We start from the raw sequence: 24519 nt of genomic DNA, 5'->3' as shown, positions 1-24519 counted from the left end.
AGAGAGAGAGAGAGAGAGAGAGAGAGAATCTATTTTAAAATCTTTAGATTATATACCTGGGAGTAGAATTTCAAGGTCTTAAAAGTCTTCTGAATCCAACAGAGTCCAGAAGAGACACTAAATATAGTGTGTACTTGCTTGGACACACATTCTGAGCTGTTCCTTTGGAACAGAGACTGTGTCATGACATCTGTGTATGAGCATAACCATCACAATTCACTCACAGAACATTTTTGTGGATGAATGAATGGATGGGTGGACAGACAGATGGAGGGACTGATGGATGGATACACATTTAAATGAAAAACTAACTAATTAAGTGATTACATGAATGAATGCATGAATGGAATATAGTGATCTTAAATAACTATGGCAGATGATAAAATAAAAGCTACAATCAAATTTTTAGATAAATAAAGTCTGATGAGATAAATTGCTTATTTAATTTGACACAGAAAACAAATGGAAAAAAGTGCTGTGGCTAGAACTCAAAGCCAGAGGTTTGGATTCACCTGAATTTATCATGATATCCAACTACCTTGAAGTACTGGACTGTCAAAGGTACAACATCTAATTCTGATCGTTAATTGTATATTTGGATTATTTTTCTGCTGATGTATTAGTTGATTATTATACAAGAGATTGTCACAGTTTATTAAATAGTAAGTTGATAAATACATAATAAAGTCCCAGGATTTCCAATATAAAATTGATATATAAAATTTAAAGGAAATGTGCTGGAAGTTTCAAGGTAGACAATGAGCAACAGGCTACTTTAAGGAACAGCTTTAAAAATAAAGATACAAAAGTAAAACTATTTTCAGTGAACTGCTAAATTTCATCTGTCTTTTGAACAGATGTTCCCCTCCTTAATCTGTGTAACCATTGTGAGTTGTGAGAAATTTCAACACCCAGACGTCTTTCCCAGTAATATTCCATTTAGCATTCACTGAACAAACCCAATGTTCATTAGGGTCTGCTGTTTGTTAAATGGGATTTTAATGTGTTTAACAGTTTTAAGTGTTACTCATGAAGAAAGCTGCAGTTTATTTCTTTCCCATCATTATGGTCATCTTCTTTTCTCACTACCAGTCTGCACTCATTTAAATATAAATGTGGGCAGAAATGTAGTACTAAATTTTGGAAAAGCATGAACTTTCAAAGACGTGTCAGCTAAGTCAAGTTCTTTAGCTGACTTTCTCTCATTATTATGACTCGAAACTGCAGCTAAGATGATGGATGACTAGAAAAGATGTAATTACATAAACTACTATGGAAAACACTGAAATCATATCAGAAACATTACCCTGGTGCTGTATTAATATATTTTTGTTTTACTATATTTCCCACCACAATTATACATGCTATATTAACATGAAAACAACATTACCCCCCATAGAATTCTGCTTCAAAATAAAAATCAAGCATCAGTGTTTTGTTTTAAGTAATTGTGTGGTTTTATGTTTTTTGTTGTTGTCTTTTAAACCTATCTTCTTTTTTAGTTTGAAGACTTCCATTTTGCTCCACTTCAAAGAACATTTCCTTGGGTTAACTACTATAAAGACTTTATTGTTGTTAAAGTGCTTTGTTTTTGTCAAAACCCAAGAAGGTGATTCAGAACTTCTTACAGCTCTGTATTGTAGAAATTCTGCAAAATACCACTCAATTAGAGGAGCCTGATGATTTTTATTCCTTTCCTAAAGAGGTAACAGAACTGTTCCATGGGGCAGCCAGTGCCTGAGGGACCATCAAGGGAAGTGCAAACATCCTCTGTAAACATATCAAACCCCACATCAATGAGGGAAGTAAGTGGTACAATCTCATACTATTGCAGCCATTTCTCAAAAATAATACAAATGATAACATAAGAATCCAGTGCTTCCTCCTTTGCCCTAACAGCATGCACGGAATACAGTTCTGTTGTACAAGTTTTGTATCACCGTTAATATATGTACCTGCCTTGCTTTTAGGACTATACTGTCTTTGAATTCAATAATAATTTTATCCATCCTTGTGTCCTCATTATTTAGCCCAGAACAAACACATACTAATATCTGTTGCTACTCTCTGCTGCGTAATATAATGGATGCTTGAAAGATCATCCCGCTAAGTATCTACAAACTCTATAAAAATCAAATTTGTACCCATACTTACAAATGAAGAATCTTAAACTCAGCATAGTACAGTGCCTTGTACAAAGAGTTGACTGTAGTTACAATAAAGTTTAGTTTCACTGTGCAGCCCGTATTCAAACCAAAGTATGGGGGCTGGGGATTTAGCTCAGTGGCACAGTGCTTGCCTGGCAAGTGCAAGGTCGTGAGTTTGATTCTCGGTACCGGAAAAAAAAAAAAAAAAGAAAGAAAAAAACAAACCAAAGTATGGCTCCAAAACCAGTGATCATCTTCTTACCCTACACTGCCTCTCAGCATATGGTAGACACTGTTTTGGCTGTAGATGTCATTTTTTAACATTGTTTTTTCACATCATGTTTAATCTTGAATGTTAGACTTTATTTTGCTGTCTTTTTATAGAAGAAAAACCTGAGACTTACATGGATATACATGGGAGACGCTCAGTAAATGTTTGCAGACTGAATGAATCCAAAATTCACTGGACAGTATTGGGAAGCAGTCAAAGGTAAGGGGGAAAAACACCTGAAGGCAGCTGTTTCTTTCACCAACACCTCAATGCCAAGTGAGTTGTGTATATTTTGTTAAATCCTAGGGTCCTTATCCGAAGAAATTCTTCAAAGCGTGGATGTCTGGATTATTAATTTTAAAGGTACAAGCATACTATGTACCTACAAATATTATTTCTATAATCCAAATTGCTTTTATTTACAAAAATTTTTCTAGATTATTTATGATATAAATTCTATCAATTTTCAATATAAAACCCTAAAGCTACTCTAAAAGTCATGCGAAAAGATTTTGCCTTTAAAATATTCTGTATTTTCAAACAATAAAGACACGAAGAGTGTCATGGTAAAGTCAGGATGAGTTCAGTTATGCTGTGATATCAACTCCAGATTCCAAGAGGTAATTCAGGCCTGTAGAGGACTTTACAAGATAAGCCTTTGTTCAGCAACCAGAAGATCAAAACAACCAGGGCAGCTGACCTCCATGAGCTGTCAGTACTCCAGGTTGTTTGATCTTCCAGTTGGCGAATAAGCTCAAGAGTGCTGCATGCTGGAAAATTTTAATGTTCCTCCCTAGGAAAAACAAAATAGACATTGATTTTGTACACATTTCACTGGGTAACCAAGTGGTAGGGTCACATTTACCCGAGAGGGTAAGCAGATGCAATAGTTTCAATGGAGATTAGAAATTTGGTGAACTTTAATAATATCTACTGTAGAATGGAAAAATGTTTACAGAGCTAGGTTAAGTTGATTTCTCTTATATTCTTAAAAAAATAATGGAAAACTTCCTTCTTACTAGAGGAGACACTGGGATGGAAATCAACTAATTTCATTGAATGGGTCATCAGTATTCTGGAAAATAACGACAGAAGAACTGCCAGAATTGTGCAAATAGCAATATGTGCCTTATTCGGGATATCTCCAAGTAGTATGGTACTTGGAGAAAATATTATCCCTTGGTAGGAGGTAGCACAGATAGAAATACTTCAGATTTGCTTGCTAATTTGCCATTTGCTAAGTGCTTTAGCAGCTAATTCAGTTCTTACAATGACCTGTTGAAATTGGCAGGGCAAATGTCATCTTTATTTTTAGAGGAGAAGTTACTGAACTACAAAGAGGTCAAAGTCATACTTCTATTTACAACTACTGAAGAGCTGAGTTGGAAAAAAAATCAAAATCTGGTTTTCCTTCTCCTTTGCAATTGCACCTACCCACAGAACTGGCCAAGCTCCCTGTGCCATTTGCCGAGAGAACTACCATGGAAGTAAATTGCCCCTAAATAAAGATAAACATGAGTTTTTGTTGCGATAGCTTCAATTTCCTGGTGTTTGCACACAAACAGTATACCAAGTCAAGAGCCTACTGTGCAAAACAAGCTGAAATCAATTCGTGCTGTTTTACAAATATGACTCTATCTACTACCAGATGAGAGATAAATAAAATATAACAAGCTTACTGGCTCAGGTTTCACGCTGATTTTCAGCTCACCTGAACTGGGGCAGAGCTTCAAATCCGACACTGTCTTTTACTTCTTGAACTACAGTGCTTTGGTGATGGAGGTGGAAGAAACCAGCCACCTACTTGAGCCAGCTCCTGTATGTGTTTTGTTCACATACTTATGATCCGTGAATGCATCCTTCATGTATGAGGAAACTTCAGAAAGCTTCCAATAAAGCCAATGATTTTAAGAGGAGCAGACACTGAAATGATTTGACATAAATCAAAGGGAAGTGTCTTTGGATTAACTAGCCTGAGAAGCAATCCTGACAAAAATAAATCAGCCCCTTGGCCACGTTTTGTCAATTCCGTTGTCATTTATTTTGAAAGCAGGAGGACTCACCTCTTTGTACTGTTGAAACATTGTGACAGTCTCTATTTACTAAATGGGAAAAACATAATTAATTCCTAAGTACTGCTTCTTATCCTTACAGCACTTTAACCCAGTTTCTAACAGAATTGCCTATGCAAAAGAGGTATGTTATTTGGCAACGGTTTTATTTATGAACCTAGAGTTTCTTCCTCTGGGAAATGTTAATGATGATTGCACTTTATTGAAATATTACAAGTGAAAGATAAACTAGGCAGAACAAGCAAATAATGTGGGGGTCTACGAGAAAAAATTCAATACCAGAGATATTGCTTTCGTTAAGGGTATACCAGTGTTAGTGTGGGATCAAACACTTGAGTATCTAACTTAGTGTGATTTTAAAAGGAAGTTGCCATGATATATTTTGCTATTTATCATTTGGGTAAAACGAGATGGAAAATCATTCAGTTATAAAATTAGCATTTTGTCCAACAAAATGTCACTGCTTTAAAACTGGGAAATTTAACAGCCTACAGACTGATATGGACAAGTTTGGTTCAAGTCAGAGAATTCTCTTTTTCAAGGAAAAATAATATAGAAGAAATTAACCTTTGAAAGTATGGTAGGTAATGAACACATTTTATAATTATCACATAGAATTCTCAAAACAATCTTGAAAACTATGCATTACTATTGTACATTATACTTAAAGTCAAAGTTTGACACCCACCAATTACCTGTCAAAGGTCACACAGAAAATAAGAGACACAGCTCACTGAATTCATATTCAATTGGGCTCCAAAGCCCACAGTTTGTCTTTACATTCTTTAGCCATTGTAATCTCACAAAATTTTGTAAAGTGATGTGTGGTTATCTAAATGATGAGGCTTAAAATTCTTATTAGAATCCATGTACTATACCTTAAACCAGAAACTAATTAAAGAGAGAAAATATTTTACATACCACTTGCTGAACAGCTACCCTGAAATTATATCTCTTTAATTTTCAACTATCTGAGCCATTATAAAAAGGAATTTATTTTCCAGGATAGCATTTCTCAATACGAGACTCATTATTTATCCCATTCTTTCATGGAACTGCAAAGGAATTATTAAGAATAATAAGATCTGAGACATATTTATTCTGAGTATTTAACATTTTGATAGTTTTAACTGAAACACCTTTCAGAAAACCAGTGCTTATGTAATTTTCCATTTGACGCAGTACACCTAGACACTTTAAAATTCCCTCGTCGGGCACAGGCATTATTTGCCCCAAGATAAATGAACGAACTTTGATAAATGCAGTTCCTGACTTTACCTGAAGATGGCATCCATCCCAAAGCTGTAAGTGATTTGTACAAGGACTCTCTTCAGATTTGCCAGCACTGTCATGAAGTCTTTTCTACTGACTGGGAAATTTGTGCCATGTATAGTAAATGAGTCTTCTTTAAGTGATAAGGCATAGATATATTCTTCAGATGGTTGTAGATACACCTCCTCTTGGGCTGTGCTTATTCTCAAGTCATTTCCCTGAAAGGAAGAAAGTGTATAAAGGTGAAACTGCAGAGAGCCCCAAAAGGTAGAACAGAATGGAATGGAATGGGATGGGATGGAATGGAATGGAATGGAATGGAATGGAATAGAACAGAACAGAATAGAACAGAGTGGAACAGAATAGATCTATATTTGGATCTTCACCCTATGAATTATTTTTGGGAGGTTTTTCATTTCAGGGGGACTTCTCGGTCATTCAGTATATTTCTGGAGCACAGGAAAAGAAAGCAATGCAATCTAAATAGTAGCCTCTCCAGGTGCACTAGAAAGTATAAGCTTCTTGTTTTTGGATGAACTTTCTTCTCACATTAACCACAGGTATACTTACTTGGCAGTGCATGTACACACATGGGATTAATTTTACATAACATACAAAGGTATAGATTTCAAATATTTTATTGTGGGTGTGGGTTTTAAAAGACAACAGGAAGGAAAATATAATTAAGCGATGATTTTAAAGGACTATATGTTGAGAAAAAAACAAGAAAAGGTTCTGTAATCTAATGTTTAAAATGGGATAATAGTATCAGAAGGGGTGTAGAGCTTGAACTATGACATTTGAAGTTCTTATTTAATTCATAGTAATGCTTTATAATTTTTCAAGATATAAACATAGATATTTCTGTACATATATTTAGATATATGTACATATTTGTGTGAATATGTACATACCTCTGTATCTATATTGCTATCTATATCTATCTATTCTAGACCACTTCATCCAATTCTGGAAAATATTCATTATGAGAAAAGGATATTGTCATTGATTCAAGTGCATGAAATGTTCCAAAGGACAACGAACCTAGTGCTGTCAACATTTCCCTATTTAGAAGTATTAACGTGCACATGTGTGCATGCCTGTGAATACGCGTGACTGTCTGAGGAGGACATGCATCACTACAAGGAGAAGGTGTAAGGGAGGGTGGCAGAGAGCCTTCCAGATGGCTTTGGGCTTTTAGCATTTTGGAAATTCAGAGTGTAGTTTCTCCCAAGTATCTTCCTTACCTAAATTAGAACTCTGAAGTCAAGATTTAACTAAGTGAACAAGTTCCATTTCTGATCTACTTCTGCCAAAGAAGGAGATGATAAAACTATGTGGGAACAAAGGGAGACAGAAAAAGAGAACAGCTCTATAAATCAGCATCTGGGGCCAGGGATACAGCTCAGCGGCACAAGTGCCTGCCTGGCAAGCGTAAAGTCCTGAGTTCTATTCCTGGTACCAAAAACAAAATTTAAATATATATATATATATATACATCAGCATCCAGTGACACATTTTGATCATGCTTATTGGAGACGTGATCATCATGCATTAACTTTAACTTTCAGGCCTACTATAAGGATCTTCTTTATCATTAGAAGCTCATTAATATACATAGTTTTCTAGATATAACTAAGAGTGAAACATGGTGGTGGCTTAAAAGATTCCAAGGAGTATTTTTCTTTTCTTAGTGTGTAGATTATTGTCAAACACCCACTCAGGTATCCTCAAATGATATAAAGCTCTAATAAGGTTGAAAGTGGTGTGCACAGTACTCTACCTCTAAGATAATCATCAGCTGAAGAACATTTTCTGTATCTTCCTCCTCCTCTTCAAGGTCATAAGAGATGGTAAATGTCAGTTGTCCTCCTACTGCGGGGAGCTATAAGAGAAGAGATGCATAATCATTATGCTGCAGTTGATGGGCTATTAAATCATATTTTACTCATTTTAGAATCATTTTATTGTTCTAGAGGGCAGTATTTGGAAGACACAGAAATCACTGGAGTACAGAGTGAAGATGATAGACATTTCTTAGGAGTAACCTTTATACGAACCTTACTCATCAACTGCAAGCCTGACATAAATATAAATTCATGTATTATTTTCCCCAGTTTGGCAGGCTTGCTGAAGTCAGTTACATTCCACATAACCAAACAAAGCCCCTCCTGTCATCATCTGATTTTGCAGTATGAGCTTTACGGTTCTCAAACAGAGAAGGATCATTGTCAAAATTGGGAGATTTCTATTCATCTCGGAGGATCGCTCACTTTCTAGGGACCTGAATGGAATTAACAAAGACATCCTTCCTCTTGAAGGATCCTTTACATGCACCATAAGCTGAGCTGGGGAATGCTGTCAGTCAAAGAAAAATAAAAGGTTAGTAGTAAGATTTATGTTAAAATTCAATTGAAATTGCCTAAGAAAGTATAGTTTCCTCTGAGCAATCAATCAATAAGCTTCGTTTAGATGAATGTTGTTATCCCCTTTCTCTAAGGGACATTCTTTCCTCTCCGCACGCCTGCCAGACCCCGTACAGTGCATTCTTGAAGTTTACGTTTTCTGACATTGATGGTAACCTTGTAGCAATTGAAAAAAATGGGGACCGCAAGATCATTTACAGGGCAGGAATCAAAATTGGAGCTGTTAGTGGCAGATACAGTGCAAATGCTGTGGTCCCCTTTTATAAAAAATCCACTCCAGCATTGTAAATAAAGACATTCATAAAGCAAAGCTGATGATTTGTATTCTGCTCTTTGCTCTGTGCTGACACGCAGAGACCCAGCTTGGCAGCTGTCCGTATTCGGGGGCTTTCATGGAGGACCCTGACCAGAAAGCCCTTCCTGGCAATGCGCTGGATGGAGGAGGAGGAGCCCCGACTCCGTTCAGAGTTCTGCAGGGACTGTGCATAGTTTGCCATGGCTGATTAAACAGGATTTTGAATTGCAGCTCTGAGATGTCTTCTAAGAGCTCATTACATGGTGCTCTAGAAGGGACTGAAATTCAGAAAACTTTTATTTCCCAGCTCCATTGAGAAATGGCCCCACTCTAATGCCTTTTCATATAAAAAGTAATAAATATCTGCCTGGACTATAGTACTTGGCATTATTGTGAGCAATGAGGGGTGAATCTATATGAAAGATTTTGGGTTCTATTAAGATAAGCATCTACAATTTCACATAGCATGCTTGTTCAAATCAGCCAGACATTTTCTCAATAATAGAAGTCTAAAGAGGCAGCAGAAAGAAAGGTTTTATACATTTCCTAGAGAACTGAGCTGTTTAGAATTTTCTAAATTAACAAAAATATTCCTTAGGAGGTAGATAGTTCGGAAAGCACTTTTGGACATAGGTCTATAACATTCCAAAGCTTTTGTGAGTTCCTGAATACATTTTGATTATTTAATATTTGGGTTATGCGATTATTTCTTGAATAGATTTATCTAAAAAGGAGAAAAAAACAATACTATTTTTTAAAATTACCATAAATGGCAAATATAAGAATTTCAACTTAAAGGTAGTGTTCCACTTTGCTACTGAAGTACCAGTGCTCTCTGTAAGTTGAATGTTCAAAGTTTTATTACTATAAATGACATAGAAAAATGGTCACACATGCTATTTTATTGATAATACAGTTTCTATACCTACTTTATTAAGTAATACAAAATCACATAATCAGTAATATAGGAGAAGAATGACAGGTATAAATGGAGGAAAAACCCCAAATAAATAGAAAAGAGAGGGACCATATGCAGGTCAGTGATAACATAAAACACGAACTAAGAAATAGAACTAATTTGTTTATGGAGAGCTAGAAATACTAGTAATAGTAATGCAAACTTATGCTTCCATTCAGAATTTATGGACTTACTCCAAATTATTTCATGAAGCTCTGAGAGCCATAGACATTACTAGAAAGTTTCTGAATCACCTAAATTTTTTCATGAGTAAATCCATTTTCTTCCTCCTAAGTTGTGTGAAAAACAGACCATATTAAACACATGCGTGATATTATGGTCAGATGTCTCACCCAAGTCACAGGTACCCATTCACACAATATTAGAATCATTGTTTTCCTTGTTTATATTAAAGGTGTATATTTATGATCACGTCTCTATAACTACCGAGCCACAACATCAGCCATTTCCTATTGTTGCTTCCAGTAAATGTGTCTGTCTCAGAAGTCCGTACATTGTACGGGAGACACTATACTGAGGTAGCTGTCGGACAACAACCATTTTTCTGAGGGATAATGTTGGGAGTAAAGCTCTGAGACTATGTAGAGGATAAGTCATCCTTACCTAACTGTAAATGAAGAATTCTCTGTCATCTTTTTGCATCTTATCTCCACTATATTCCAGGTGTCACATTTGTGTGGCTACTCCCTGTGCCTGCTTCTGCAGGGTCTTCTGAACAGACCCTTCAGGACTCCCACCTTTCCTCTCTCCATCAAACCAAAGATGTATGAAGTGTATAAAATCAGTCATCAATGGCTTTATTGCCTCCCCTAGTGATTATCTATGACTATTGAATAGTCAGACTTTGAAATACAGGATATTGCATTCATTTTCTGTCTTTCTGTCTGTCTGTGTGTCTATCTATCTATCATCTATCTATCTATCTAATTTTATCTATCTAACATCTATTTATCAATCATTTCTTGTTTTATCTCCTGAATCCAGTTGTCTATCATCAGTATTCTAATAAAAGTGTTCCTTGAAATGGCATTTTCAAACTCTGTATAGCAACAACTAATGATCTTCTTTTTAATTTTCATTGAATAATAATACTTGTACATATATATGGAGTATGATGTCATGTTTAGATACATGTATGTGTCACATAGTCACATGTTCTGTAGCATATCCATTACCTCCTAGAGATATCCTTTCTTCATGATGAGAATATTCAAATCCTTTCTCTTAATTCTGAAATATCCATAAGCTCACCATAGTCAGTCTATCATGTGACAGAACACAGACTTTATTGTTCCTCTCTGCCTTTGACTTTGTACCCACTGATCATCTCTCTCTATACCTCCCTTGTATTCTGCAGCCTCTAGTAACCATTGCTACCTTTTTTCTCCTCTATGAGATCAGTTTATTTAGGTTTCACAAAAGCAGCAGTTTATGGTACTGGTCTCTCTGCACCTGGGCTGCTTCACTTAACATAAGCATCCTATAGTTTCACCCATGGGGAAACGAATGTTGGGATTTAACCCTTTCGTGATGGACCCCGTTGTGTTTATGCACCACATTTTACCCATCAGTCTTGGATGGACATGTCCATTGACCCATAGCCTGGCTACTGTGAATAGTCCTGCCATGAACATGAGAATCTAGAGCGCTCTTCACCATCTTGGTTTTATTCCCTTTAGATAAATACCCAGCTCCAGGATTGCTAGATAATAGCAAAATTCTATTTTTAATTTTAAAGAAAACTCCTTGCTGTTTTCCCAAATGATTATTCTAATTTGCATTCTGAACAGCCGTGCATGACAGCTCCCTTTTCTCCACACCCACACCAACATCTGTTGTTGTCTTTTGGATAGTGATCACTCTACTTGGGGTGAGCGATATATCTCATTGTAGTTTTCATTTACACTTCCTTACTAATTAGTCCTGGTGGACATTCTTTGTGTGCTTACTGGCTCTGTACATGTCCTCTTTTAAGAATGCCAATTCAGCTTTCTCATCTATTTTTAACTGGATTATTTGCTTTTATTATTGTTTTTTATTGATTAGACTTATTTATATATTTTGGATATTAACTCCGTGTCATATGCACAACTTGCAAATCTTTCCCCCACTCAACGGGGTTTCTATTGATTAGCTTTCTGTGCTGTGCAGAAACTTCTTAGTTTGATGTAATCCCATCCATTTTTGCTTTTGTTGTCTGTGCCTTTTAGATTTTATTAAAGCAACAACAACAACAGCAAAAAAAAACCCAACGCTTTGTCCAGACTAACACCATGGAGTGTGTTCCTGCTTTTTCTTCTAGTAGCTTTATCATCTTCAGTATCTTTCAGCACATATCTATGGTATCTTTCAAGTTTCATTAAAATCTTTACTTTGAGTTAATTTTTGTACAATGTGAGGGATACAGCTTTATTCTTTTGCATCTAGATATCTAGATTTCCTACCAACAGCCAGTAGGAAGACTGTCTTTTTTTTATTGTGCATTATTGTTTGTCCCTGAAAATTCTCTTGTTCAGAGGTGGGACTCTTGGAAGGAAACTGGATGATGGAGACTCTATTCTCACCCTTGAATCAGTTAGTTGACGAGTTCACAGCAGATGGTGCTGTTCAGAAGTGCGCCTGTTTGGAAAGTTTAGGTCACTCTGGAGTGACCTGGAATGATATATTCTTCTCAGTGGCTCTTCCCTTCCCTCGCTGTTTTCCAGACAGCAGCTTTCCTCTGCCATGCTTTTCCACTCTGCTATTTCTACCCTCAATCTAGCCAACTTTGGAATGAACTCACTTTAATTACTAGCTCTGCCACACTCATCGGCTATGATGTTTCTGCTTGGAGACGGTTGACTGCAGATAGAACCCTCTAAAACCAAGAGCCAAAATAAACTGCCCCTTCTTTAAGTTGGAGGTGTCAAGTACTTAGTGTTAGTGTGTTCTGTTTAAATTAGCTACTTCTTTACAAATCTGACTTCCAAATAGACACATTCTACATTAGTCGAGTTTAGGACTTCATCAGATGAGTTTTGGAAAAACACAATGGAATCTGCAAGAGCTATAAACTAAAATGATTGTCCAATAATGTCTCAAATAGCCAACATATCCAAAGTCTCTTTATTCAAATCTTTTCAAGACCTGAACATAACTGTTTCCTTAACTACCATGACTGGATCAAACCAAATGTTTTATGTCTTTATTTTACATTGGAATCCTTATGCGCATTACCATAATGTTTTCACTTTGTTATTGGTAGCAGATTGGTCCCTGAGCCTGTTCTCTTGAAGTGCTTTTTGTCCAATTTTCCATTCCCACTGCCATATCACGGTAGTTGTTCATCGAGCATATGAATTCGTTTTTCTGACCTCAGTCTTCTTGTTAAGAGAAGCTCCCCCAACTATTGCCTTCTTGGTTGCACCTTCCTAATGAAACTGTCGTCTGAGATCTATGATATCTGTCAAGTTTCTGCTCAGTGTCTTGACCCTCTGGGTTTCATCTATCGCTGATCACCAATTGGGTGTGCAAGTGCCCTGTGGCACTGCGTGAACTCACAAAGGCACCATGGGACACCGTGATCATTTGAGGAAAAGAAATTGCTGAATTATTATTGGGCAGCGCACAAGCTCAAAGTAATTCACAATTTAACACTAGATAATTCTATATTTCTTCTGAGAGGATGATTTTAAAATGGTGAATGATTTTTTTAAATTATATTGTCAGCTATGTCTTTGCTAAGCAAAGGTTACAGTGGATGCAGTGATCAAAAGGCAAATACACCACAAAATCACTCTGGAACAGAAACTAAGGGTAGCAGGAGATGATCTGCTACTCAGATTTGAAACATAGTATACTGTTGGTGCCCTGCATCCGTGGGCTCCACTTCTGCAGATTTTAGTCAATCTCCTATTAAATTTTTTAAGTTACATCGATACTGAACATGGGCAGACTTTGTTCTTGCCATTATTCCCTAAACAATGCCGTATAGTAACTATTTGCATGACATTTGCATTGCATTAAGCAATATAAGTAATCTAGAGATGATTTAAAGTAGGTTATATGCAAATATGCTGTCGTGTTATCTGAGAGACTTGGGTATCCATGGATTTTGATATCCTGGGGGACTCTGCAAACAATCTCCCATTGGACACAGGAGGAGGTGGCACTGCCGACACTCACTCTCATCTGTCAGTAAATTAACTCCAGTTATTTACAAAGGAAATAAATTATGATATTGTTTTTGAATTTATGTGAGTGGTATTTTTGAATGATTTCTAAGTCATTAAAACTTTTTCTTTTCTGGTGAGGATTAAACCTTAGGGCCCTTGACTACTAAGCTCCATCCCCAGCCATTTTTACTCTTTTAATTTTATAACAAGATCTTGCTCAATTTCTCAAGTTGGCTTTGAACTTGTGATACCACATCTCAGCCTCCCAAATAGCTCGGATTGCAAGCCAGTGCCCCAGTATCTAGCAAAGCATTACATTAATTAAGATGTATGCCCCTAGTTACTTAATTAAAAAAAAATTGTACGGACACTAAGAATATGACAAACTCAGAAATTTTTGGAAATTATTATCTAGATCTTTTTATATCTACTGTATTACTCTTTCAATTTTCTTCAATTAGTTTGCTCACTGGATTTTTCATTCCTACAGCTCTCTGACCATTGACTGTTCTTTTTCTTTGTCTAGATGACGTTTTACCAGTCAGAAGATCAAGAAAGAAAGTTGTTCGGTGATATTTACAAAGTCTCATGAGAGGTCAGTGGCTTCCACAGTAAGCACCAGAGGTAAAGCCTTCTAAAATGATAGAGCACTCTGCATTAATGAATTCATCCCCCAGCATACACTGGAAATTCTAGCAAAACATAGCATGATATTGTAAGTTACTTGGATGGCTTTATAACTTTAATTTTCTACAATTTTTGTCTCTGAAGACTCCATTGATAAATTTTACCTCTGAGACTTTCAAATTAGTCTATTTCTGGAATAATATTGATTCCTATAATTTTATAAAGATTGTGTATGCACCCAATAAAACATTTCATTTTCTCCTGGTATTTAGAACTACCATGTTATCATGCCATTTGCTAGAGAAATATGGATTTCCACAGGCAGAAGTGCAATTTCAGTTTACTTCAACATAATTATTCTGTTTACTGCATGAGTTAGAGCAAATTCACCAGGGATGAAAGTTGTTTCCCTTTTCAATATGAAGAGATAGCGAATTTAATTCACCCCATCCGGGTCCTCAGACACTTAACCTTTCACCTCTTTCTCTATGTTATTAGATTCACTAACAGAAATTCTCTTGAGAATCTGATATCAAATTGAGAAGGAATGTTCCTCCTTAAGCAGCATCCATCCATTCCTAGAAATGTTTTGGGGCTATGTCCTTCACTGTCCTGATCCTCAGCTTCAACTCATTAAGAAGGAGCAATACAAATAGCTGTTTCCCATTAGTACCTGTTTTAATTCTACCTTCAGGGGAAAGAAACAGCTTGTTTGCAAGTAACATTATAGTTACTACTCAGTATATACCCTAAAGTCACACGTACCAGTATAGTAGGCATGGCATGCATTGCATTAAAGATTTAATGAGGCAGGAAAGTTTTCCCTCATGAGAGGAAAAGGCTAAAGGTAGTTCACAAAACTAAGCTTTGCAAAAATATTTAGCATGAGGCTGCTTGGGTTCTACCCTCTTTTCTCCCAGTCTCAGGAAAAAAAAAAAAAAAAAAAGCACTGAGGGGTGGTGAGGGCAATGTATCTGGAGAGGAAATTCTTTCCATCAAATAAGCCTGGAACATTTGGTTCTCTGATGTCAGATTATCATCACTGTTATCCCACTAAATGGAGTGTAAAAACTAATATTCGCTTTTGCTTACCAGAGCAAATATTTCAGGAGAGCTATTGTAAAATCAAATGAGGAAAAGTCTTTGTAATACTGAGCAAGATAAATTAAACACATCTGTCAATATCCATGTAGTTCCACAAACAGGCAAGCAATTAATCTTTCTAAATTCAGAAACCTCAAATTTTAAACGCTGAAAAGGTATCCCTCCCACACAAGTGTTTATTAATGTCTCTCTTCATGGAGCTCTCCTCACACAGAAGCAGCGTTTCACGGTTTTGTTGTGCTCTTCTGTACATACATAACATTCAAATTAGAGTCCTTGTTTCTCTCAAAGCTTGACAAAAATTAGAATAAAACAGAGGTAAGAGGAGGGAGAACTATAGAAAAGCTAGTATTTACATGAGCGATCTTACCATTACATCCCTTTTAATCCACAGAAAATAGACTAGGAGTTATTTGTTTATCAGATAGCATACATTACAAAAATGTTCGTTCAGAAGCCCAAAGACCAGACTATGAACTCCAGGGGATAAAAAGAAGAAACCCTTGTGGAAAATATTGTTTCTGCCTACATTCCTCCTCCCTTCCTCTCTTCCCCCTTCTTGCCTTCTTTCCTTCCTCTTACCTGTCTCCTTTGCCTAAACCCATTAGAGCTATCCCTACACCATGTTTCTTGTTGATGATAACACATATTCATCATAATGTTTTGAGTGGCAGAAAGAGCAAAGTAAATGTGAAAGACATGCAGAGGTACAGAGAGGCCAATATGAGTTTTCCACATGAATATCTGTTAAATTCCCAGTGCACATGAACACAATCAGCATATCTTCAGCATAAGTTTTCTGACCATGTAACCAGGTAAGTCCTAATTGCATTTCCCACACACTCAGTTATAATTCAAAGCAAATAGAATTCTCAGGGTTTGACCAGGTCATAAAATCTTCGGTTACTTTTGAAAACCAGACATGTAAGAGATTCAACAAAATTTGTTAGGCAGACGAAATAAATTTGAAGCACAACAAAAAATAGAGAGTCCCCCTTTTATAAACATTTAGATCCATTTGTAGCCTCATAAGACTATAAACACCCTGTGAATAGGCTCGCTAAATATTCATTAGACAGAGAATGATACAGTATGCACTTAAGAAGTTAACAACCCAGACAATAAATTAATACTTAATGGTTCCTCTAAGTTTTCTGACTTAGAGAACAACTTGCTGCTTTGTGATGTGCAACCATGAAACCCTGAGTTTAAACAAGGCGATCTCAACAGATGTCAGGGAGGGTAGCGGCCAAACTCTCCCAGGTGCTTTGTGTTCTCAGGCCCAGCCTCAAAAGCAAGGTCTTTGCAGCAGCTGTTTGTTTTCCATTCCCCTATGTTTGGGTGGAACATTCCATGGGCGCTCTTGCCATAGGCTACATTAATTATTGTGTAAATACTCTGTGCTTATAAAATACATAGAATACATAATTAAACATGGATCTAATCGAATAAGCCATAAATTATGGTTTTATGCACACGTAGCTTTCATGTTGACTAGAACGTAAAAATGTTTCCAAGGTCTTTGCCAAGAAAATGAGAAACTGCACACTCACGATATACAACATTGGTGCTGATTAAAATACATTTTAATCCACCTTTAAGTTAAGGGGAACCAGACTGATTATTATTATATAAATAACAAATGATTTAAAAGGCCAAATATATGCTATCTGGGAAAAGTGTGGGGACACTGTAAAACAAGCGCTATCAGTATTGCTGTTTCTTTTTCAAATGAGAATTTTAGTTAACCTTTCTCTCACTGGTTAAGATTTGTCTTTTAAGGATATTTATTCACATGGATAGTACATCACCACTGTATATCTTTTCTCTCCTTTCTTGCAAAGGGAGGAGTAAAGGTACAGAAAACTGAGTTCTCATCTTTCCTGTAGATAATTTTGGTGTCTACATGTTCAGAAACCCTTAGTATGGCCTGGAGTATGGCATCCTCACATGAGTCCAGTTAATTTTTCTGTGAATTATTCAGGTGGAAGGTATTTAGAAATAACAGTTAACTTATTCCCCACAAAAGTAGAAATCAGAACACCAGTGCTGGCATACTATTTTGTTTTGATGCTTAATGTTATTAATCTACCACTACATGCTTTTCCATCACCTTTTATTCGTGAACTCTGCAAGTGATTCTGTATTACAGAAGTAGAAGCTGGCTCTGAATTTTTGAGGACAAGAATCCCAAAGGCTCACTGGATCGTAAGATATGTTGCAGAGGAGAATTAGTGGGAAAACAAAAGACATTCAAGTGTCTTCTTCCACAATAACAAGTGCAGTTGTTAGCTGCAAATATATCAATAATATCGGAGTGATGTATAGGTATAGGAATAGGTGTAGATGATAGATATAGATTAGAAATAGAGAGACAGATAGAGAGATGGAGACAGAGATAGATTGACAGCCAAAGATGAAGTCATTCATTCCTGGAATTTCTAAAATTTTATTTTTGGATCCTGATTCTGTCTTTAAGTGTGCTATGACCTTGAGAAGAGTTATGTTTTGCTCTCAGGGGCTCAGCTGATTTTCACTAAAATGAGCTAAATTACACCTGTTTTGAAGTTTGCTTTGAGAATGAAATGAGGAAATACCCCAAATACTCACCTGCCACCTTCCATATACTATATATTCAATAAATGCTGCCAGTCATATTGTTTTAATAAGTACAGTTTTCCAAGTTAAAATATCACAAGCACATCACACTAAAAACCTAATGGTAACCCTATTTATTTCATGATTCTAAATGAATTTTAAGAATCAGGATTTCTGGGAGGGATCACAGTGATGGCAGCGTTCAGATCTTGTTCACATCCTCGTGTTTCCCTGCGCTACTTTGCATAAGCATTTCACAGACAGTAGAGTCTGCTTAGATATCCGCAGGATTTTATCAAGCTCCTCACCATGTATCACTTCATTGTGTTATAGACGGGAGGAGCATAAGGAACCAGGATGAATTTGTACTTTTTCATGAGATACCTTCAGTTGTCATTAAAATATGTCTTTATCGATTTCACTATTCTTATCTCTATCTGTCCTAAAAACAGAGCAAGGTAAATATGTCTACTTAAGCTTCTGGGTGATTGGAGCTTCCTTATAGGAGTTTGCTGTGCTGCTGACTGGTACACCTCTCTTAAAACAAGGAACTTTAGCATTTGGAAAGTTTGATCTGTGGTTGAAAGAGAAAAATCAATACTTAAGTCATTTAGACATTTGTGCACATAAATCAACTTCATGGCACTACTTTTTGCCAGCTTCTATATGCTATTATAATATTGTAAATTTCAGGACCCAATACATATTTTATAAGTCATGAACACATTTTCAATTTGTTGTGATAGGAGAGCAAACGACACACTCTCTGTATTAAGAAACCTGGTGCACAGATTTAAGGAAGCAGCGATCCAACTGCAGTTGTCGGTAGTCAGAGCACACCCAGAGGGCTGTGATCAATTCACGTATCACCGTTTAAGAGAGTAGCTGACAAATTAGAGTTCACCTGAAGAGTTGTGACTAGGATGTTGATGGCTTCAGCAGCTGAACAAGAGGTTTTGAAAGATAATGTGAGTGTTTAACCTTAAAGAGAGAAAGGCTAAAGAAAACGTGACTGTTTTGTTTGGAATGTTTAAAGGTCTACCATATAGAATAGAGGGGAAATTAGCCATTTACACTTTAAAAATAAGCAGGAGAATCAGGGGAGTTATTTTTCCTTTTTTTACTCTATATAAGAAATTCCTTGTGCAACCTAGAATTGTTGAAATTCAGTGAATGTTTTGCAAGGCATCCAAACTCTGAAGAGACACGACTAGAGGGCCATGTGAGGGATGATGCAAAAGGAGTTTCTGCCTTAGCTAAGAGATTGGACTAGACCTGCTCTCACTGAAAACCTGCAACTCCACCATGCTAAGTTTTACAATTAACCTATTAACAGTGTGTTTAATATTGTGTTAATCCTTTGCGATTACTACTATAGAGGACCAGAATGGTAGTTAGTGTTGAGCGCAGCTGCTTGCTGCCCTGTAATTTTGGAGCTATAGCATACATAGGACAGAACAACGCACTCCATTAAGGGAAAATGATTTGCACAGACAGTTTCAGAGATGTGGAGCAGAGTAAAAGAAACAGTTCTGGAGCTTGACCAACCAGGGCAAGAAAGCCAGCTCTGCCATGGGTTAGCTGCGTGGGGCTCCACCAGTGAGCTGGTCTGTTCGCCTCTCAAACCCACTGTTCTTGTTATTGTTGCCATTGTGTCAAACAATCTCAAGAGTTTCATAAATTATTCAAAGCAAGATTCATTTTAACAAATCATTAGAAATGGGATTTTTAAATTTAAATTAAAAAAATATTACTGTTTCATTCTAGTAAGATATAAATAATGTAAAATGCAGATAGGTTTCCAAAGATAAAAAAAATCCAGTTACTGAGCCATATATAATCAAAGATAACACTTTCATGGAATTCTAGAGTTTCAAAAGCATGTTTTTCAGTCATGTTATTGTATTTCTAAGCACCTCATAGTGCAGATTTTTATTATTATATTGTGTAGATTTGGGAATTGTAGCTGTAAGAGGTTAAGCTGTTCAGGATCACAGACCTAGTTCAGTGACAGAGAGACACATCTGTGATCTACACATGCTTCTTAAATACTTCCTGCAGCTGAGTCAGTCCATTGCTTTTCTCTCTCATTTACACAAATGCTTTTAATATACATTATGTGTCAATAGTGCAAGGATATGTACTTAAGAACCATACTCTCTAATCTTATCCATATATTTACAGTGTGACTTTGGGCAAATTAACTCTAAAGTACTAGTTATTTTATGTCTAAAGAGTATGAAAATACTTACCCCTTAGGGCTTTTTCTTAAATAAAGAATTCATAAAAAGAACATATCTGAAATGTGTTTCTCATTTCCCATAGTAGGCATATAGAATTTATGCAAGCACCACCTCTTTTGTTCTAATTATTCTGGGAAGTCAGTAAGTTGAAAATAGGTTTTATGCATTTCATTGTAAATGCCTTGTGGAAAGCAAAACACTATTTTAAACATTAAAATATGCCCTTTTTATTAGTAAAAAGGGAAAAAGTAAACTGTCACTAAAATACCATTTTCACACAGGAGGCTGACAAAGTCTCAAAAGTTTGATAACAAACTATATTAGTGAGGGCTTTGAGAAGACAAGTATTTTCATCCACTGCTGCAGCAAGCATAAAATATATGGGATCAACTTGGCAACACCTGCTAAAATTATAAATGCATATGGACTTCAATATACAGATTTCACTTTTATAAATTTAACAGATACACTGGCACATATAGGCTATAGCTGCGCTCATGATTATTCATTAAAACAATATGCACTACAAAACATTGCAAATGCCTGTAGGTGCACCGGCGGGAATTATGAATAAACATGTTAATAGTCATGCTGATGGTCAGGATCACTAATTCTGATTGTTCTTACTAAGTCCTACTCTCAGATATGGCTTTCCAGATATTGATTCATTTAGTCTTCAAAACAATGCACACAACCTTGCGCAATAGGAATATTATTATAGTTACACTGATTTTAAATATTGGAAGCTGAAGTGTTGCTTATGCAGCTTGTTCAAGGTTATAAAAATAGGTTGTGAAATCAGGATACATCCCCTTTGTTCACTGCCAGAGTCAGTGAATAACCTCTACATAGGGTGCAAACAAGTTTGGGTAGGTGCATTCAAAAAAATAAAACTTATTCTCCACAAATTATACACATCATTTTGAGGAAAGTAACAGTTAACATAGAATTAGCTTCAGATTATTTTAAATAAAAACTAGCTCTAATATGCTTGTATCACAGGTATGGCATACTATCACTTATGTAAAGTGAAGAAAAATATGCACATATTTATCCATATGGTATGTATGCATGCATATATAACATATATACATATGTTACCTATTAAAACACAGAAGAATAGAAATAAAGAAAATGAGTTAGTACCAAAATACATGGTAGTTACTATTCCAATATTGTCTATTCTTCCCTTAACTTCATCAGATGAAATGACTATTAAGAAAAGAAATCAGCATTGCTACCTGGAATAACTGAATGAAGAGAAATATTTGTGACTTTAGCATCTGAAAAGTATCCCTGGCATTCAATTAACAGTTGTATTTTAGGAAGAGTGGCTTTAAAATATATTCAGAAATGTCGGAAGAACAGAATTGGGGAAACACAATGAAAGAGAGACCAGAGTGTCAATGGTTCTCAGCTAGATGTGTCATTCAAAAATTTCTTGTTTCTTATGAACAAAAATCAAAAATACAATATAGGAAAGTGAAAAGAGCTGAAATAATGCCTGTTTGAGTAATTCACAGATACGTGAATTTGAAGATTCTTTACCTCAGTGGGCTTTAAGATCATTATAACGCCTGTGCAAATTTCAATAGTGTCCTTGCTTATTTTATTATTTTAGTTTGACATTTGTATAAAATAATGTTTTGGAGACTACATATATGTACACTTGTATTATCTGACACGTTTAGTTCTAAGTTATCTGATCTAAATGACAAAAAGTTTTTAAAACTCTGAATACAAATCTCATGCTTCTGAGATCATGTAATTTTAGTGGGGCATTTAAGACTTCTTGTTTACGAGGGCAATTTTTCAGCATACAGAACTTTCTGCTTTCAGTAAATACATTGTACAGTATTAGCCTTCATTTCATTCATATTTTCAGTAAATAAATCTTTAAAATAAAATAGCTTTGCTAGAATCTGCACATTTCATCATGTATACTTTAAAAAGAAGTCAAAATACAGGCTCCCTCCCTGTGGAAGAGGAGGAGGAGGAGAGGATGAGAGAGAGAAAAAGAAGTGCAAGAGCAGGGGGAGGGGAGGAGGAAGCAAGTGTGGAAGGAGATTCAGAGGTAGGTAGAACAAGAGGAGCGAAAACACAAAGGCAAAGAAAGTTTCAGAACAAAGCTGAGCATTTTCTATGAGATGTATAAGATAGACTGTGGGTTTTCTACTAACTTTCTCAACTCTCCGAAATTGCAGGCGTCCTTTTAGAACAAAGGGACTACAAACAGTGTTCCTCCCTATTTTCTAAGAAAACAGAGTTCTTGTCACACAAAGGCAGGTGGACCCTCAGGACACTCTAAAGTTCCTGCTAAGAGTTCAAAGTGGGCCATGAAAGGCTTCCTATCAATCACACATGAAACACACTTTCTCACACTCTCAGGCTGGAGTGCAAATATTTATGCGGCTTCGCGTACTTGTTTTCCTCATTCACTTTCGCTTCAGTGCAGGCGCTTGTGCATTTCTTCGCAGGGGGCACCCGTAGGAGTTCTCTGAACTTTAACATGCTGCGTTAGAGTTTGTAGCATGTGCTTGATTTTATACACTATTTCTGATGATTTTTAAAAGTTTCTCTCTTTTCCCACTCTTCCCAATCATTCCTGAGCTTCCCTCCCACACAGACCAGATGTTCCTGCATCTCAAACAAGACGAGCAACTTCCCGTGATAAATATCAAATCGCATCTCAAGGTCACAGTCAAGAGCGTTTGTGTCTCACTTATTTTCAGTCTTCCTTTCATCACTTGCTCTCATGGAGCGCTCATTTAAGGCCCCGGTACGTGCAAATGGGTTGCACTTGACACCAATTAAAACAGGTTATCTTTGGCCGCTGATGACCAGTTCAAAACACTTCTAATTAAGTAGGCTGTACCTCAGATACTTTTTGGGAAATGGCACCAGCAAAGATTTTCCTAATTCAAAACTCCATATGCTTTCAGTTTCATTAAGTGGCTAAAACATAAAAACAGACCTGCATCTTTTTCCTAAATCAAGCTGATTTAGTCCCCAAGTAATTTTTGGAAGTTTAGTTTTAATTTTAGAACAACCGGAAATTCTCACTGAAAGTAAACATACATGCACCAACACACTATCTTCAGTGGCAAGGTATCCCAGCAGTGGGCAGTACTTTGAGAATATGAGGAACCTGGCCTGACTTCAGAATCTAAGGCTCTGTTTCTGCTAGTCATACATTAAGGTGCTTACTTCCAATCTTACTGGTTACATATATTTCCTCAGTTAAAACATTTCAGATATTTTCAATCCCAAATAATTTATTTTACCATTCAGAAAAAATGGTCCCTGGAACGGTACACAATTTCCTAAAGACACTCTGCAAACAGAGAAAATCTGGGTTTTGGGTTTTAATCATATGTCTTCACATGTGTTCATGCCTAATATTTGCTTGGGACAACATTTTTCTATTTTACTTTGTTATAATCGTTTCAAAATGTGGTAAAAAATGTCTTTGATGCCCACACCAGTGAGTGTCATTGAAGCTTTTGCCCTCGGTCTTGAGTTTAGAGGATTGTATGACTGCATTGACCAATGAAATATTGTGGACACGATGCTCTGCAGCTTCTGAAATCAGGTTATATACTAGTCAGTTCATGAGTATAAATTCAAAAATAAGAGAAAAGAACATCCATGCAAGGCACTCTTTATGAAAGGTAAGTTGCATAGTCAACTTTGGGCAAATTAATGTCATAATAGACATTTTAAGTGTTTCATTATATTTAGCTAATAAGAACTGAAGAAACGTTAATGTGTATCATAATCATTAGGCAAGAACATATATCATAGAATTAACTTTTCTAATATCTTATTTTATATATCTGACATTCACAAAAAAATTCAATCATTTTTCTGGACCAAATAAAATTCTGTTCTACTTTTAGTTATTAGTAGGTAGTTCCACAAGCATATTTTTACATATAGCTTGGAGTTAGGCCTGGCCTCATGCAAAATAAGTATAAACCTAGGAAGTTAGCAAAGATAATTGATGTATTTCTCTTGTGGGACCATTCAGCAAAATATAACTCTCTGTCTGATATCACAGTAGAAAGACAGAGAAGTGTGATGATTCCAGCAGTGGATGGAAAATTGCAGTGAAGTAAGTTTATTCTTTTGGAGAGGTGCTGACCATGCATAACCAGCAAGAGGAAAGAGTGTGCTCACCAAGAGATTTTGAGTCATGTTGGTGGAAAGCACTTGCTCTTCCTCGAGGTTTGGCAAAACAGAGCAAAGTCGAGGCTGCCCTCCCAGCATAACAGTTGATAGGAACCTGTTCTTGTGCACAAAACCTATTCTCTGAAACACCTGTTATTTTG

The 24519-nt window shown here is 36.3% G+C and overlaps 1 protein-coding gene across 4 annotated transcripts in view; it reads right to left on the bottom strand.

The window, feature by feature from the left end:
• Nucleotides 1-24519, bottom strand: part of Lama2 (laminin, alpha 2) — a 570325-nt gene that overhangs the window by 237232 nt on the left and 308574 nt on the right. For all 4 annotated transcript variants that reach the window (XM_005389182.2, XM_005389183.2, XM_005389185.2 and 1 more), the window contains exons 13-14: nucleotides 7546-7647; nucleotides 5769-5980 (exon numbers count right to left, since the gene is read on the bottom strand). In XM_005389182.2, the coding sequence (XP_005389239.1) occupies nucleotides 5769-5980; nucleotides 7546-7647 (314 nt within the window). The remainder of the gene's footprint in view (nucleotides 1-5768; nucleotides 5981-7545; nucleotides 7648-24519) is intronic.

The sequence above is a fragment of the Chinchilla lanigera genome, unplaced genomic scaffold (assembly GCF_000276665.1).
Source record: "Chinchilla lanigera isolate Chin_1 unplaced genomic scaffold, ChiLan1.0 scaffold00035, whole genome shotgun sequence".
Taxonomy (NCBI): Eukaryota; Metazoa; Chordata; class Mammalia; order Rodentia; family Chinchillidae; genus Chinchilla; species Chinchilla lanigera.
Note: the sequence above shows the minus strand (reverse complement) of the source record. Positions and strands in the feature narration are given on the sequence as shown.